At 52.5% G+C, this 14,465-nt stretch overlaps 8 protein-coding genes across 8 annotated transcripts; 5 read left to right on the plus strand and 3 right to left on the minus strand.

Moving 5' to 3' along the window:
• Nucleotides 1-44: 44 nt before the first annotated feature.
• IAQ61_006841 (uncharacterized protein) lies at nt 45-2,397 on the plus strand (the record flags this gene model as incomplete). Its single annotated transcript, XM_003845687.2, has 3 exons — nt 45-255; nt 313-722; nt 769-2,397. The coding sequence occupies 3 exons, from the start codon at nt 45-47 to the stop codon at nt 2,395-2,397; spliced, it is 2,250 nt and encodes a 749-aa protein (XP_003845735.2).
• Nucleotides 2,398-2,672: 275 nt separating this feature from the next.
• Nucleotides 2,673-3,389, minus strand: IAQ61_006842 (uncharacterized protein; the record flags this gene model as incomplete). Its single annotated transcript, XM_066097329.1, has 1 exon — nt 2,673-3,389. The coding sequence occupies one exon, from the start codon at nt 3,387-3,389 to the stop codon at nt 2,673-2,675; it is 717 nt and encodes a 238-aa protein (XP_065952806.1).
• Nucleotides 3,390-4,200: 811 nt separating this feature from the next.
• IAQ61_006843 (uncharacterized protein) lies at nt 4,201-4,455 on the minus strand (the record flags this gene model as incomplete). The annotated part of the gene is made up of 1 exon (XM_066097330.1): nt 4,201-4,455. The coding sequence occupies one exon, from the start codon at nt 4,453-4,455 to the stop codon at nt 4,201-4,203; it is 255 nt and encodes an 84-aa protein (XP_065952807.1).
• Nucleotides 4,456-4,667: 212 nt separating this feature from the next.
• On the plus strand, nt 4,668-6,377 carry IAQ61_006844 (uncharacterized protein; the record flags this gene model as incomplete). Its single annotated transcript, XM_003845691.2, has 4 exons — nt 4,668-4,676; nt 4,732-4,806; nt 4,859-5,252; nt 5,308-6,377. 4 exons carry the CDS (start codon nt 4,668-4,670, stop codon nt 6,375-6,377), a joined length of 1,548 nt encoding a protein of 515 aa, XP_003845739.1.
• Nucleotides 6,378-6,797: 420 nt separating this feature from the next.
• On the minus strand, nt 6,798-8,587 carry IAQ61_006845 (uncharacterized protein; the record flags this gene model as incomplete). Its single annotated transcript, XM_003845692.1, has 3 exons — nt 6,798-8,369; nt 8,417-8,471; nt 8,523-8,587. The coding sequence occupies 3 exons, from the start codon at nt 8,585-8,587 to the stop codon at nt 6,798-6,800; spliced, it is 1,692 nt and encodes a 563-aa protein (XP_003845740.1).
• Nucleotides 8,588-8,871: 284 nt separating this feature from the next.
• Nucleotides 8,872-11,991, plus strand: MCM2 (MCM DNA helicase complex subunit). The gene is made up of 3 exons (XM_066097331.1): nt 8,872-8,960; nt 9,068-9,189; nt 9,241-11,991. Exons 2-3 carry the CDS (start codon nt 9,148-9,150, stop codon nt 11,614-11,616), a joined length of 2,418 nt encoding a protein of 805 aa, XP_065952808.1. The 5' UTR covers nt 8,872-8,960; nt 9,068-9,147; the 3' UTR covers nt 11,617-11,991.
• A 237-nt stretch (nt 11,992-12,228) lies between these two features.
• RPL30 (60S ribosomal protein eL30) lies at nt 12,229-13,027 on the plus strand. Its single transcript, XM_003845694.2, has 4 exons — nt 12,229-12,379; nt 12,430-12,586; nt 12,730-12,793; nt 12,847-13,027. Exons 1-4 carry the CDS (start codon nt 12,306-12,308, stop codon nt 12,882-12,884), a joined length of 333 nt encoding a protein of 110 aa, XP_003845742.1. The 5' UTR covers nt 12,229-12,305; the 3' UTR covers nt 12,885-13,027.
• IAQ61_006848 (uncharacterized protein) lies at nt 13,028-14,314 on the plus strand (the record flags this gene model as incomplete). The annotated part of the gene is made up of 4 exons (XM_066097332.1): nt 13,028-13,394; nt 13,510-13,574; nt 13,640-14,065; nt 14,123-14,314. Exons 2-4 carry the CDS (start codon nt 13,527-13,529, stop codon nt 14,312-14,314), a joined length of 666 nt encoding a protein of 221 aa, XP_065952809.1. The 5' UTR covers nt 13,028-13,394; nt 13,510-13,526.
• Nucleotides 14,315-14,465: the final 151 nt, after the last annotated feature.

The following is a 14,465-nucleotide window of genomic DNA, read 5'->3' on the forward strand; positions in this document are numbered from 1 at the left end:
TGTCCATTACCGTACACAGTCACACCCTCTTCTCCACCTCCACCATGAGTGTTCGCGTCGTCGCCCGGATTCGGCCCCTGCTCAAGAACGAGCTTGACAAAGACACGATTGTCACCGCCGAAACCCTGGAGGGCGAAACAGTGCCTGCTGTCGTACGGATACCGAGCCCAAAGAATGACGCCGAGTCCTTTAGCTTCCAGTTCAGCTCCGTGTACGAACAAGACGCGACCCAGCAACAGCTGTTTGACGCGGAGAGTACGTCTTTTTCACGACCACGGCACGCGTAGCCAAATCAAGCTGACAGGAAGCCAGTCTCGCCCACGGTAAAACATCTCTTTAATGGTTTCGATCTCTCCATCTTTGCACATGGCTGTACGGGTACGGGAAAGACGCATACCATGCGCGGTGGCAAGTCCTTGGCCGACCGAGGTGTCATCCCAAGGCTGTTGAGCGCAATCTATCGGCGGTGTAAGAAGATTGAGAAGGATTCAGGAGGCGCGACCCAGGTCGAGGTAGCTTTGGAGTATTTCGAGATCTACTGCGACCGCGTCTATGATCTGTTCGAGCCGCCGGAGAAGCGCACCCCCTCTGGATTGCCGATTCGAGACAACCATGGCAAGACGGTCGTCGTGGGACTGACGGAGAAGCCCTGCACGACGTTGAAAGAGTTTGAACAGCTCTATGACCAAGCCAACTTGAACCGGTCCACGTCTGCGACAAAGGTAGGCAGACATGTACACTAATCCTGACCATGGCTGATCCGGGCAGCTCAATGCACACTCTTCCCGGTCGCACGCTGTCCTTTGCGTCAAAATCACCCAGACCACCGAGACGACCATCCGCATTAGTCGCGCTTCATGCATAGATCTTGCCGGATCAGAAGACAACCGGCGAACAGACAACAACAAGGAGCGCTTGGTCGAGAGCTCTGCCATCAACAAGTCGCTGTTCGTATTGGCGCAATGTGTCGAGGCGATGAATAAAAAGGCAAGCCGGATACCGTATCGCGAATCAAAGATGACGCGAATATTGTCATTAGGTCAAAACAAGGGCTTGACTGTCATGATCTTGAACCTGGCACCTACCCGCGCCTATCACTTGGACACGATTAGTTCATTGAACTTTGCCAGTCGGACAAAAAAGATTGAGGTGGCGGAGGTCGAGAATGACCCTGTCTACAGGGCCATGTCGAAGCCTCTGGCTGCAACGAGCAGCATTGGTGGCGCAACAATGGCGCGTCAACCACTACGCCCACTCACCGCTGCTGCCAATGCAAACATCACAGAGCCAGACAAGCAGAAGAAAGGGGAAAAGCCTGTCAAGGCCTTCTCTGTATATTCTGACTCCCGCAAATCTGGTCCGCGGGTGACTAATGCCACATCGCAGAATCAAGCAGTTCGACGAACAGAGGGTCAAAAGCGCGCGGCCGAGTCCAGCAGTACATTTTCCTCACGACCGACCAAGGCGCATCGGCCAGCGGATACCACATCGAGGATACGAAATGCGGAGCCGGCCATGACAAAGGCGTCGATTGAAGCACTGATTGCCCAGAAGGTGGACGAAAAGCTTGCCGAGAGGGCATTACAGGATGCAGGACAATCCGCTCCAGCCCTTTCAGCTGAGCTGCAGAAGCGCCTAGACGATCTCGAGAGTCGAATCGATGCAAAAGAAGAGGACGGGAAGTCGCAGGGTCTTCAATTCTTGCTCATGGCTAAGCAACATCACATTCGAGGAGAGGATGCGAGTGCACTCCGCATGTATCGATTGGCCCAACCTTTTTTCCCTGGTAATGTCAAGCTCGAGGCAAAGATGCGTATACTCGAAGAGCGGATACGCAGTAAATCGGAAGAATCGGCTGTCAAGCACATGTCTGCCCCTGCCGCACCTCCAGCAACATCGGCCCCGGTTGCGCATCTGATGGCACCATTGAAGGCGGAGAAGAAGGCGAGCAAGCCAAAGATGGTCTACAAGGACACCTCAGAAGATGAAGACGAATTCGCACCACCCCCACCCTCCGATCATGAAGACTCGTATGCCTCCGACGACAGCTTCCAGTACAAGCCAAAAGCCACCCGCAAACCCAAGAAGACCACCACCACCACCAAGAAACTGCCTATTTTCCGCGACGATGTCGTCAATACCTCTGTGAACCCTGTAGAACACACTCCGCGAACGACACACCTCTTGAAGATCATCAACTCTCGCGACGTCAACCAGATCAAGGCTCTCAAGGGTGTAGGTGCAAAAAAAGCGGATAGTATTGTAAACTGCCTTGTCGAAATGGATGCTGCAGAAGTTCGAGATCTAGAGGCCCTGGCCATGCTCAAAGGTGTTGGTGGGAAGACGGTGGACAACATGCGATTGGGACTAACAGTTCCTGTTGGATATGATTTTTGAGCTGTGGCTTTTTTCTTCCTCTCTTTTGGTTTTTTTTCTTTTTACTTTTCTGGTTCTTCAAGCATGGCGTTTTAGGTGTTTTTGGTTTAGATGCATGGGGAGATTTCAGTTTCTTGACGGTGTTTTGTCGATCAAGCATCTCATCCTGCATAGCAAAGGCGTCTTTTTCCTTTTCTGGGTCTTCCATTTGTGCCATACATGGCACATCCATAGCATCAACATTAACGAGTCCCTTTGTCCTCGCAAATAACATCATCCCCCCCCCTCTCTCCATCTCAACACCGCGCGTCAACACGGATGATGACGCACTGTCTCGCCATGGTATCATACAGCCCAAACTCGGTAACCGTCCGCAGACAAATCTCCTCCAACCGCGCCTTGACAAGCACCAAGCCCACACTCTCCATCAGCTTGCGTCCTTCGACCTCTGGTCCCCCACCCGGCCCCCTCTGCTCCTGCCCCATGGAATCCACCAAGCGCGTCAAAAACCCTCGTCGCGACACCGCTGCATTTCCCGACGATTCTGCGGCACTCCCTGCCATGCTCCTAATGGGACTCGTCGGACTTCTCAGCCGCGAACTCGCATTCAGCGTCTCCCTCAGCACGCGCTCGAGCTCATCAATGACAGCCTGTGGTCTCCAGAACTCGGTGCTATTCATTTGGCCCTCGAGCCGGACGACCTTGGGTGCTTCTTCGGAGGAGAAGCCAATGACTTCGACGGGGCCGGTGGAGGGGCCTGGCGTGTCGAAGCTGAATTCTGATTTTTCTTCAATGGGGGGGAGGGGGATGTCGGAGGGGAGGAGGGCGAGGGTGGTGCGGGCTATGCCGTAGTTGGCTTGCTGTTCGATGATGGGGAGGATGTGGGTTTGGATTGTCGAGTCGATGTGGTGGGCGCGGGTGAGGGTTAGTTGGTCGAGGATGGATTGGCCGCGGGAGGGGAGGGAGGTGGGTGTGTAGGGTGGTGGGAGGGGATCTTTGTTTGGTGGTGACATGGTGGTGAGTATCCTGGCGCGCGCGGGGGGGGGATGTCTCGAGGTGGTATTGATGTTGATTGCGTGATTAGATTTGGATTATCGGCCGTCCCAGATTCATTCACAACTTTGACGTAAGCTCTGATCGTGTATCTCTGTAGCCCCTGCGAACTAGACTTCAAGAGCAATATCCTCGGCAAGTCCAATTACAAAAGGGTTGCCTAACTCCAACATCTGACTCCGATATCCAGTCCCGGTGGTGATGATCGCATGAGAGTTGCTGAGTCTCTCGGTTCAGACGGATCATCATGGACTCATACATGAGTCCCCAGTGCAACCCAACTATCGCTTACCGGTACCCGTGAGGTCATAAAGGCGCTAGAGAGTGCACAGCGCAGTCCCGTGATGGTCTAAGCCTTCATCGTAAGGCCATCCAGCTATAACGTATTCGGTGCTAGGCCAGTGGCAGGGCAATCTACATGAGGAGGCCTGCAGGCCGGCCCGAACGTCTTGGCCCTGTTCCATGGAAGCGTTCCAGATATGACGAGATGGTCTGGGAGAAAACATGTGGTCTGAGCAGTGAGCACGATAGGTACCGGTGGTAGAGAGAGAGAGAGAGAGAGAGAGAGTGTGTGTGTGTGTGCTGGAGCTGCGTTGTGGCTGTGAAAAGCTTCCTACCAGAGTAAGTCCAGGCTGCGGCTCAGCCACCGCTGTCCTTTTCAGGCACGATTTAGCGATCTACGGTACCTACTCTAGTACCCTGCCATGATTCTCCACACATCCCGCAACTTGAAAGCTTCGAAACCGCTCACCGAAGACAAGAAGCGCGCTTTCAAGAAGTCCAAGCTCTTGTGCATTGAGGCCAATACTCTCCCAAGTTCCTCAGCCCACGGTAGGCGAGGGTCACATGCGGACACTTGTGGTGGCGTAAGGCTGACTCGGCCCATTGAGGCTTAGTGGCTTCCAACGCACGGCCGTGCTTTACCGTACCACCATCCTGCAAGCATTCACCGGTTTGTAGCGAGGCTTCTCCCGAATGTTTTGGAACATATTCAATATGAAAGACGGGGTTGTTCAATGGTATCATGTATAAAGGGAACCTGATGCCCCCCTGGTTTGCCTGCCTTGATTCTTCACAAACATTGGGAGATTGGAACAACAGCAAGTTCCCGGCAACACGCAATCGACTTTGACATATCGGCGTGGTAGATCCTGAAGCGATCGTAACAATCAAGCAAGTGCAAGTGCATCTTCGCCTACCTATACCGACTATTCTTTCTCGAAGTTTGAATCGCCAAAATGGTTTGGGTAAGAGTTCATCAGCTCACGGCATTCAGAGCATAAACTAACATTGAGGTTGTAGTATCATGTCGCCGAACCCAATTCCTATCTCGTTCTTACGGGAATAGGAATTGACAAGGTTCTCATCAAAAAGAAGGTATGAATTCCACAAATGAATCCCGTCGGCAAGAGCCAACTGACCGTCCCAGGCTTTTGTCATGCCCTTCCAGAAAGTGTCCAAGATCAGCATCACACCCTTTGACTTCTCCATGGCACTGCAGGCCATGACTCTTGAGAAGCTCAAATTCTCACTCCCAGCCGTCTTTACTATCGGTCCTGCAGATAGTCTGGAAGCTCTCGAGAAATACGCTGTTTTGCTGACTGGAGAATCCGATGGTCGACCTACGCAGACTGCGGCCAAGGGAGTAGTCTCTGTAGCTGATAGCCAGGGTCGTAGCCATGTGGCAGACATTGTCAAGGGTATCATCGAGGGTGAGACAAGATCGATTGTTTCCACCATGACGATGGAAGAACTCTTTCGAGAGAGGAAGGTTTTCAAGGACAAGGTCATCCAGCAGGTCCAGTCTGAACTTGATCAGTTCGGTCAGTACTTTAGTCTCTACACAAACTCCAGCACAATGCTAACCACAACTTACAGGTCTATGCATTTACAACGCCAACGTCAAGGAGCTGCAAGACACCCCTGGATCTGAATACTTCGCTATCCTCAGCCGAAAAGCCCACGAAGGCGCCCTCAATCAAGCCAAGGTAGACGTCGCCGACGCACGTATGCGCGGAGAAGTCGGAGAGGCAGAGAAGCAGGGCAAGACGAAGCAAGAAGTAGCCAAAATCCATGCCGCCACCGCCGTCCTCGAAACCGAGCGCAAGGCAGAAAAAGCCGCTGCAGATGCCAAACTCACCGACAAAGAGATTCAGATAGGAAGAGACTTGAATGTCGCCCGCATCCTTGCCAAACGCGAAGCCGAACGCCGCGACGCAGAACTCAACACCGAAGTCGAGCAGAAGAAAGCCCTCATGGAACTCGAGCGGCTCCGCGCCACCAAAGTCGTCCAAGCCAAGATTGAAAAGGAGTCTTCGCAGCAAAAAGCAGACGCAGACCTCTACATCCAAGAAAAAGCAGCAGAGGGACGAAAGTTCGCCGAGCAAGCCGACGCAGAAGCAGCAGCATTCCGCACCCTGCGCGACGCCCAGGCAGACTACGAAGCCAAGGAGCGCGAAGCAGAAGCAAACTTCCTCGTCTCCAAACGCAACGCAGAAGCCGAATACTACGCCAGAGAGCGCGCCGCACAGGCCCAACTCATCGCCCAGCAGCGCGAGGCAGAGGGTCTATCCGCCATGGCGAAAGCCTACGGCGACATGGCGAACGTTCTCGGTGGTCCCCAGGGCCTGATGCAGTACCTCATGTTGACCAACGGTGTGTACGAGCGCCTTGCAGAAGCAAACGGCAATGCGATCAAGGGCCTGCAACCAAAGATCAATGTCTGGAACACGGGGTCGAATGGCGATGGTGGTGCCATGGCGGATCCTTCTGCCCCGATTCGCAACCTCTTTCAGAGTTTGCCCCCGCTGCTCAGCACAATTCATGATCAGACGGGTATGGCACCGCCAGCGTGGCTGGCGCAGATGCCGCAGCAGCATGGGCATGGGATGGAGCAGTTGGATCCTAAGGTGTTGAATCTGAGGAATGGGAGTGAGGTTTCGTCATAGAGGATGGGTAGGAAATGGGGGGTGACGGGTGAAGGAAATCTTTTGATGACTTGGTGTGTATGATGCGACGGGATATCATGTTGGTCTGCGATTTTTCTGGTTATACCCTGGCGTTCGTTGCATCTGGCTGGCACTAATTTGTGTGGATCATCTTGTGTCATTACCTGCATATGTTCCTCATATCTCATATCTCCCATAGACCGATAGATTGTATTGATTGTTCTTGTCTTCATACTGCAAGTCCCATGAGAGCACCTGGGTTCAAAGTAAGCGGCAGCTTAAATATCCTGGAACAGCTGGACTTTGGACAAACATTAGAGTGATAGAGAACACAAAGTTTTTCTTGGCCAGGAAACGCCATAGGGCCAGTCTAATTTCATCTCCGTATGGCCAGACAGACACCCTAATTTAGGCCCCTGCTCAATATCCACTCTGCTCCGTCCTCCCAGCTCCTCCTCCCGCTCCACCTTCGCCATCACCATCTCTACTCTGCCTCGCTCCACCAGCCGCCTCTTGGATACCCTGCTCATCACCTCTCAGCTTCTCAAAATACGCCTTGACATCCTCCGCACCAACCGCCTGCCCAGACTCCGCAAACGGTTTCAAAAAAGCCGCAACCTTGTCCTTGAGATGTGCATATGCCATGGCCCCCTGAATCGCACGGACGCGGTCCATATTATTAAACGCTACTTCGCCGCGGTCGAGAAGACTGCCAGTGCCGACGGACTGTGGGTTTTCGTCGCCAGATTCAGAGACGGGAGGCTCGTAAGTGTCTTCTTCTTCGAGAAGTTGGGGGTGCGGTTTCAGAAGGGGGAAGCAGTCTGGACAGCGGCAAAGATGGTCGCGGAAGTCGGGTTTGAGGAAGAGCGAGAAGGGGGTTGTAAGAGCGGTTTCGGGAAGTGGTGGGAGCAAAGTATGCTTGGGCACTGAGGGTTCTTCTTGCTTCTTTGGGGTAATGGGTAGGTTGACTGTGTCCTCAGCGAGGCTTGCTAAGGCGTTTTTTGGGTCTTCGGATTTTTGGCGCTTGGCCGGGGCTGGAGCCTCTAGAGTGGCGGTTGAGGCTATCTGTTCGTTCTCATTCTCTTCAGATGCTTTACGCTTCTTGGACTCGACAGTTGAAAATTCAGGATTTCCGGACTGAACCTTCTCCGCGTTTGAAATTGCAATGGAGGCGTCGAAGTATACGGGCGGTAAGAAGCCGGTAGAACCGGCGTACTTCTTGATCCAAGGATGTGCCGCCACGCACTTGTAGCAGAGGAAATGATCAAAGTCATCTTCTGCCGGAAAGCCGGGTGGCAGAGGCGGATCATCATCTTCGTCCTGCTCTTCAGCTCCAGCTTCTACGTCGTGGCCGTCTACTCCATTGCCATTACCAACAGCGGTAGTGATAGTTGTTGCACTTGGAGGCTCAGTCTCTGTTGTGGTGTTATCGCTAGCTAGTTTCTCTGTTGGTTTTCCCGCAGCTGCAGTCTGTGCAGTGCCATTATTTTTGTCAGTCTTCGGCTTTTCGATCATCTTCCTGTACTGTTCACGAGAAAGACCAACAAGACACTCTGGATGCCACCAGTCTTCACCGCATCCGCCCTCTTCGCAGGTGCCAAGGCCGAGACATTGGAACATCGTTCCCTTTTCCTGTTGTGCGTCATATTCCTCTCCGCAACCACAAAACCGATTCTGGAAGTTTTGATTGTATTTGTTGGATGTGGCTGGCTCCTCTCCGCTGACGTCTCCCTTCTGCCCAGTCGTCGAATTTATACGGAGTGTGCAGGGTGTCGTCTCCGGTATGCGATTTGTCCCACAATCACAAATGAAGTCGCGCTTGTTGAAAAGCTCCACGAGAGTATGTTCACCATGACATGATATCGAGCACGAGTAGCAGACGCCAGCGGGGATGTGTACTTGGGCAGGAGAAGCGGGAGGAGGGTTGCAAGTAAGGCATGCGTATAGACTTTGACGAAGAGGACCGAGATCGCGTGTGCAAGTGTCGAATTGCTGTTGAATGTCAGCATGGCCTCCATCAGTCCAGTGTATCTGCCTACATATGGAAGCGCCTCGCGTGCTTCAGCCTCAAGACTGAGTTGTTCTTTGATGAACCTAGACATATGATCAGTCTCCCTGCACATCAGAAATGACTGAATGGCTTACTCTGCTGCAGTCTGAGAGCTCTCAGATGCCTGCGACATGCTACTTGTCCGCGGCTTGGAGGCCATGATGGTGAATGACTGCTTGTCGTATGCAAGTACGATGGGACGGCCACGCGGGTGAACTGCACGTTGTATAACGGTTGTAAAGGGATAGTATTAGACCAGACGTTAGCAATTCAATTGGTGTGGTATCTTCAGGGCACTCTAATGTAGGTATAGGTAGTACAGTGTGAAGGGAAGATGAGCTGTGCGCACGGCCTGTGATTGGCTGCAACACAAACCACTTTACGCGGAAGCGCGTCGCGAACGCGACACCCACAGTCGACCCTTTCTCTCCGTCTTTCATTACACCAGAACAACAAAGCAGTTATTAGGCCGCTGTATCTGTGTATACCAATCTGACACTATAAACACACCCTTTTTTATGAGACAGAATGAGGTACGAAGACACATTTTGGAAAAGAGCCTATACCTAGACATGTCAACGAGCTCCCTGCCCCTCCATCCATCTCCACCGCCAGCAACAAGATATTGACGTTGATACAGCTCACCACTCCGTTCCAACATGTCCTCGGCAAACCGTGGGGCAGCTTCCAGTAGCAGACGCACCAAGCGCGCAAGGGACGATGAAGACCTCCCCTCTTCAGCGGCACATCCGCCATCAAGTCGTAAGTGCGGTGTAAACATGAGAGAAAGCATGCAACTGATGGCACAAAGCAATGGCCTCATCGCCACCCATAATTCCCCAAGACGACGATGCAGATATGCTTGACGATGACGACATCATTCGTGACGTTGACGACCTGGACGAAGAAGCAGAAGAAGCAGAGGGGATTGATCTCTTCGCCGACGACTTCGAGAACGACTACAGAGCACGAGAGAATGACCGCTACGAAGGGCAAGGAATTGATGATGAAGGCGAATATGATGATCTAGATCTCGCGTCGAGGCGAGAGCTCGACAAGCGTCTCAATGCTCGTGATCGCGAGGCGAGGCGCCGTATGCCAGCTGCTTTTCTACCAGACGAGGATGAACAGGACGGTCTGGCCGATCTCATAGGTCGTCGCCGCGTGCGAAGGCGTCGTTATGACGAGGAAGATGAGATGGATATGGACGAAGATATTATGAACGAGGAGCTATCACTCGAGGCACTCACCGATGTGAAGGCCAACACCTTGACCGACTGGGTGGCACAACCCCAGGTCGCCAAAACAATCGCGCGAGAATTCAAGTCCTTCCTCACAGAATATACAGATGAGCACGGCATCTCAGTCTACGGAAGTCGAATCCGGACCTTGGGTGAGGTCAACGCGGAGTCTTTGGAGGTGTCTTTTGATCATCTCGCCGAACAGAAGGCGACCTTGGCCTACTGGCTCGCGAACACCCCGACTGAGATGCTCAAGATCTTTGATCAAGTTGCAATGGAAGTTGTCCTCTTGCACTACCCCGACTACGAGCGTATCCACTCCGAGATTCACGTCCGCATTACCGATGTGCCAGTACAGTATACCCTCCGTCAGCTACGTCAATCACATCTCAACAGCTTGGTTCGCGTCAGTGGTGTCGTCACTCGTCGCAGTGGCGTATTCCCCCAATTAAAATATGTCAAGTTCGACTGTACCAAGTGTGGTGTCACCCTTGGCCCGTTCCACCAAGATTCGAACGTCGAAGTCAAGATTTCGTTCTGCCAGAATTGCCAATCAAGAGGACCATTCACTGTCAACTCTGAGAGGACTATATATCGAAACTACCAGAAATTGACGCTGCAGGAGTCTCCTGGCACAGTCCCTGCTGGTCGTCTGCCCCGTCATCGCGAGGTGATTCTTCTTTGGGACTTGATAGACTCTGCGAAGCCAGGTGAGGAAATAGAGGTGACCGGCGTTTATCGCAACAACTATGATGCAGCCTTGAACAACAAGAACGGCTTCCCAGTCTTTGCTACTATCCTTGAGGCAAACTACGTGGTCAAGTCTCACGACCAGCTGGCTGGTTTCCGTCTGACAGAGGAAGATGTGAAGGAAATCAGGCGACTCTCCAAAGACCCGCGGATTGTGGACAAGATCATCAACTCGATTGCTCCTAGCATCTACGGACATACGGACATCAAGACTGCTGTTGCGCTCTCTCTTTTCGGAGGTGTCAGCAAAGAAGCAGCTGGCCGCCACTCGATCCGTGGTGACATCAACGTGTTGCTCCTCGGAGATCCAGGTACCGCAAAGTCGCAGATTCTCAAATATGTCGAAAAGACCGCCCATCGTGCTGTCTTTGCCACTGGGCAGGGTGCCTCCGCTGTTGGTCTAACAGCGTCCGTCCGCCGTGATCCTATGACGAGTGAATGGACATTGGAAGGCGGAGCACTCGTGCTCGCTGACAAGGGCACATGTTTGATCGACGAGTTTGACAAGATGAATGACCAAGATCGAACTTCAATCCACGAAGCCATGGAACAGCAGACAATTTCGATCTCCAAGGCGGGTATTGTGACCACCCTTCAAGCACGATGCGCCATCGTTGCTGCGGCCAATCCCATCGGCGGTCGCTACAATTCTACAATTCCCTTTTCACAAAACGTAGAGCTCACTGAGCCTATTCTGTCTCGTTTCGACATCTTGTGTGTCGTTCGCGATCAGGTCGACCCAGTAGAAGACGAGCGTCTCGCAAAGTTTGTCGTAAATTCTCACGGTCGAGCGCACGCCACAGTCAATTCAGCATATGGATACGCTGAGAAGACAAAGACTGCTGAGAATGATGAAAACGACATGGAGGTGGATGAGAATGCCCCCATTAAAGAGGGTGAAATTCCACAAGAACTTCTGAGAAAGTATATTCTGTACGCACGTGAAACGTGCAAACCAAAGCTCTATCAGATTGAGCAAGACAAGATCGCTCGACTCTTCGCAGACATGCGTCGAGAATCCATGGCAACCGGAGCCTACCCCATCACTGTAAGTACAATATTTGTCATCGAAGTCCGCCAAGATATACTCACCATCCACAGGTCCGTCACTTGGAAGCTATTTTGCGAATGGCCGAAGCTTTCTGCAAAATGCGACTCTCCGAGTACTGTTCAGCTGTTGATATTGACCGTGCCATAGCTGTTGCTGTGGACTCTTTCGTAGGGTCACAAAAGGTCAGCGCCAAGAGAGCACTGCAGAGGTCGTTTGCCAAGTACACTTTGAGCAGGCCTGGAGCTGTGAAAAATCCTACCAGGGGAGGTAGAGCCCAACGCGCGGCAGCTTGAGCAAGAGCAAATATTGTCACTACGCTATAACGATGGGACATGATGTGAGCTGTAAGGGCTTGAAATGATACCAACTGGAGAAGCATGATGAGAGGGAAATCTAGGTAGCTTTCATATGCTTAGCGTTTACTTTGCACCTGTACGCAAGAATACATCATGCACAAATGTACATGATAAATGTGTTATATTGCAACTGTTCTGGATATGCTCTGGTTGTGACGGAGCAGTGCGAGTTTACTATATATGCAGGTTATTCCGTCTTTTCACAACAGCCATATCGTTCCATGAAGCACCGAGCAGAATGCGCAAATCCTGTCATCGGCATTCCATGAAAATGCTATCGTACCTCCATTTAGTGATCGCGAACATGGCGGTGCTACTATGGTGGAGTGTCAGGTGGAAGGGGTTAGAGCCTTGGCGCGGCTAGCGTAGTCCACACAGGCATTTCGCAAATCTGAAAATGCAAAGTCGAACTTTCAACCAACACCCCGGAGCGCAACAACCACCCACAGGAATCTTCACAGACGATACCTGAGCGCAGAGATGGCACCCAAGAAGAACAAGAGAACCGCCGACTCCATCAACTCGCGCCTTGCGCTTGTGATGAAGTCTGGCAAGTACGTCGAACCGCTCTCTCAACCTGAAGCCGTCCATTAACGAAGTGTAGAGTCACTCTCGGCTACAAGTCAACGCTCAAGAGTCTGCGCACTGGAAAGGCCAAGCTCGTCATCATTGCCGGCAACACTCCTCCCCTGAGGAAGTCTGAGCTCGAGTACTACGCCATGTTGTCCAAGACCTCTGTCCACCACTTCTCCGGCAACAACGTACGTACCACACCCTGATCGCCTCTCATGGCCTAACGACGAGATACTTTGGGAGACACAACTGGGTATTCTCCGAGGGCTGGCCCTGAGAAGAGGTCTGAACATGACTTCGGAGGGCTGCAAACTAATGTGTCGATGAACAGATTGAGCTCGGTACCGCTTGCGGTAAGCTCTTCCGCTGCTCTGTCATGTCCATCCTCGATGCTGGTAAGTTCAAATTTCGAAGCCAAACAGTTCGTGCAAACGCTTATGTGTACTAGGTGACTCCGACATCTTGACCTCCAACCAGGAGAACTAGAGAGATAGAAACAAACAGTGAGGATGAGGGAGACAGATAGACTACATACTTGGAATACGCAGTATACGTCAGTGCGATGATATCCAATCAATGACAAGCATGATGAGCCATCGGGCCTAAAAATATGACATGCACTTTATAATGCGTGACTCTTGAACTGTCTGACCGGTCGGGTGTTGTCAAAGCCCGAGGCCGAGTGATGCACACTGCTCTGCGAGGTGCGATGCTCGCGACAGTGGAAATGCGACCTTTGTTGAAGACGAAGGGGTAAAGTTTCGATACATCGACTCATGATGACAGTGACAAAGGAAATTATTCTGAGTCTTTGACGGACGACGTGTGGCGTTGGCGCACAGGCAGTTGCGAGATGGAAGACCCCTGTCGCTCAGTGGCGCCTGCTTGATAAGCCGCTCGCTTAGCAAGCAGCCCACACTCGCAATGTGAGCCGTCACGACTTCGCCCTCCTTTGCGTGATCTCCCATAACCACTAACAACTTAAATACAGGGAAGGTACGTACGGCTGCTACATTCCTCTCGTCCGCCGGCAGACTCTTGATCTCACACATCAGAGTTCTCGCGCACTTCCAACATCAACACCGAGACTCCCAGCTCACACAATACACAGCAGGTTCAATCGTCACAATGGCCCGCCGTCCAGCCCGTTGCTACCGCTACTGCAAGAACAAGCCCGTACGTCGCTCGCACACGAAACACACACATGTGAGATGGAAAGATCAGGACTAACAAGAGTCCAGTACCCCAAGAGCAGGTTCAACCGTGGTGTACCAGATGCCAAGATCCGCATCTTCGACCTCGGTCGCAAGAAGGCCAACGTAGACGACTTCCCGCTCTGCATCCACTTGGTCTCCAACGAGTACGAGCAGCTGTCCTCGGAAGCGCTCGAGGCCGCCCGTATTTGCGCCAACAAGTACCTTGTCAAGGTCGCCGGAAAGGAAGGTTTCCACATGCGCGTCCGTGTCCACCCGTACCACGTCGTCCGCATCAACAAGATGTTGTCGTGCGCTGGTGCCGATAGATTGCAGACGGGTATGCGTGGAGCTTTCGGTAAGCCCAACGGGCTTGTCGCTCGTGTCAACATTGGCCAGATCCTCATGTCCGTCCGGACGAGGGACTCGCACCGCGCCACTGCCCTTGAGGCTCTGAGGCGATGCCAGTACAAGGTAGGCCTACACTGCAAAGACTATCAGAACCGAACACACGATGCTGACCAATCTCAGTTCCCCGGTCGCCAGAAGATCATCGTCTCCAAGAACTGGGGCTTCACCCCCCTCAAGCGCGAGGAGTACGTCGAGCAGCGCCAGGCCGGAAAGGTCAAGATCGACGGTGCTTACGTCCAGTTCCTCCGCAACAAGGGCAACCTTGCCGACAACATCCGCCGCTTCCCCACTGCCTTTGAGCAGACTGCTTAAATTTTGGTTTGAGCGAGTTCGAGGAGAGGGAACGTGGTTGATGATCATGGGTTGCATGGGATTCCGGGTTACGGCGTGATTTGCTTTGCTCAGTCATGCATGAAGGTCTGAGGGGGACATGATTTTGTGCGGGAAGATTTCCTGTAGAAAA

This window comes from Plenodomus lingam (assembly GCF_022343315.1).
Source record: "Plenodomus lingam strain CAN1 chromosome Unknown contig_26, whole genome shotgun sequence".
NCBI classification, from domain to species: Eukaryota; Fungi; Ascomycota; class Dothideomycetes; order Pleosporales; family Leptosphaeriaceae; genus Plenodomus; species Plenodomus lingam.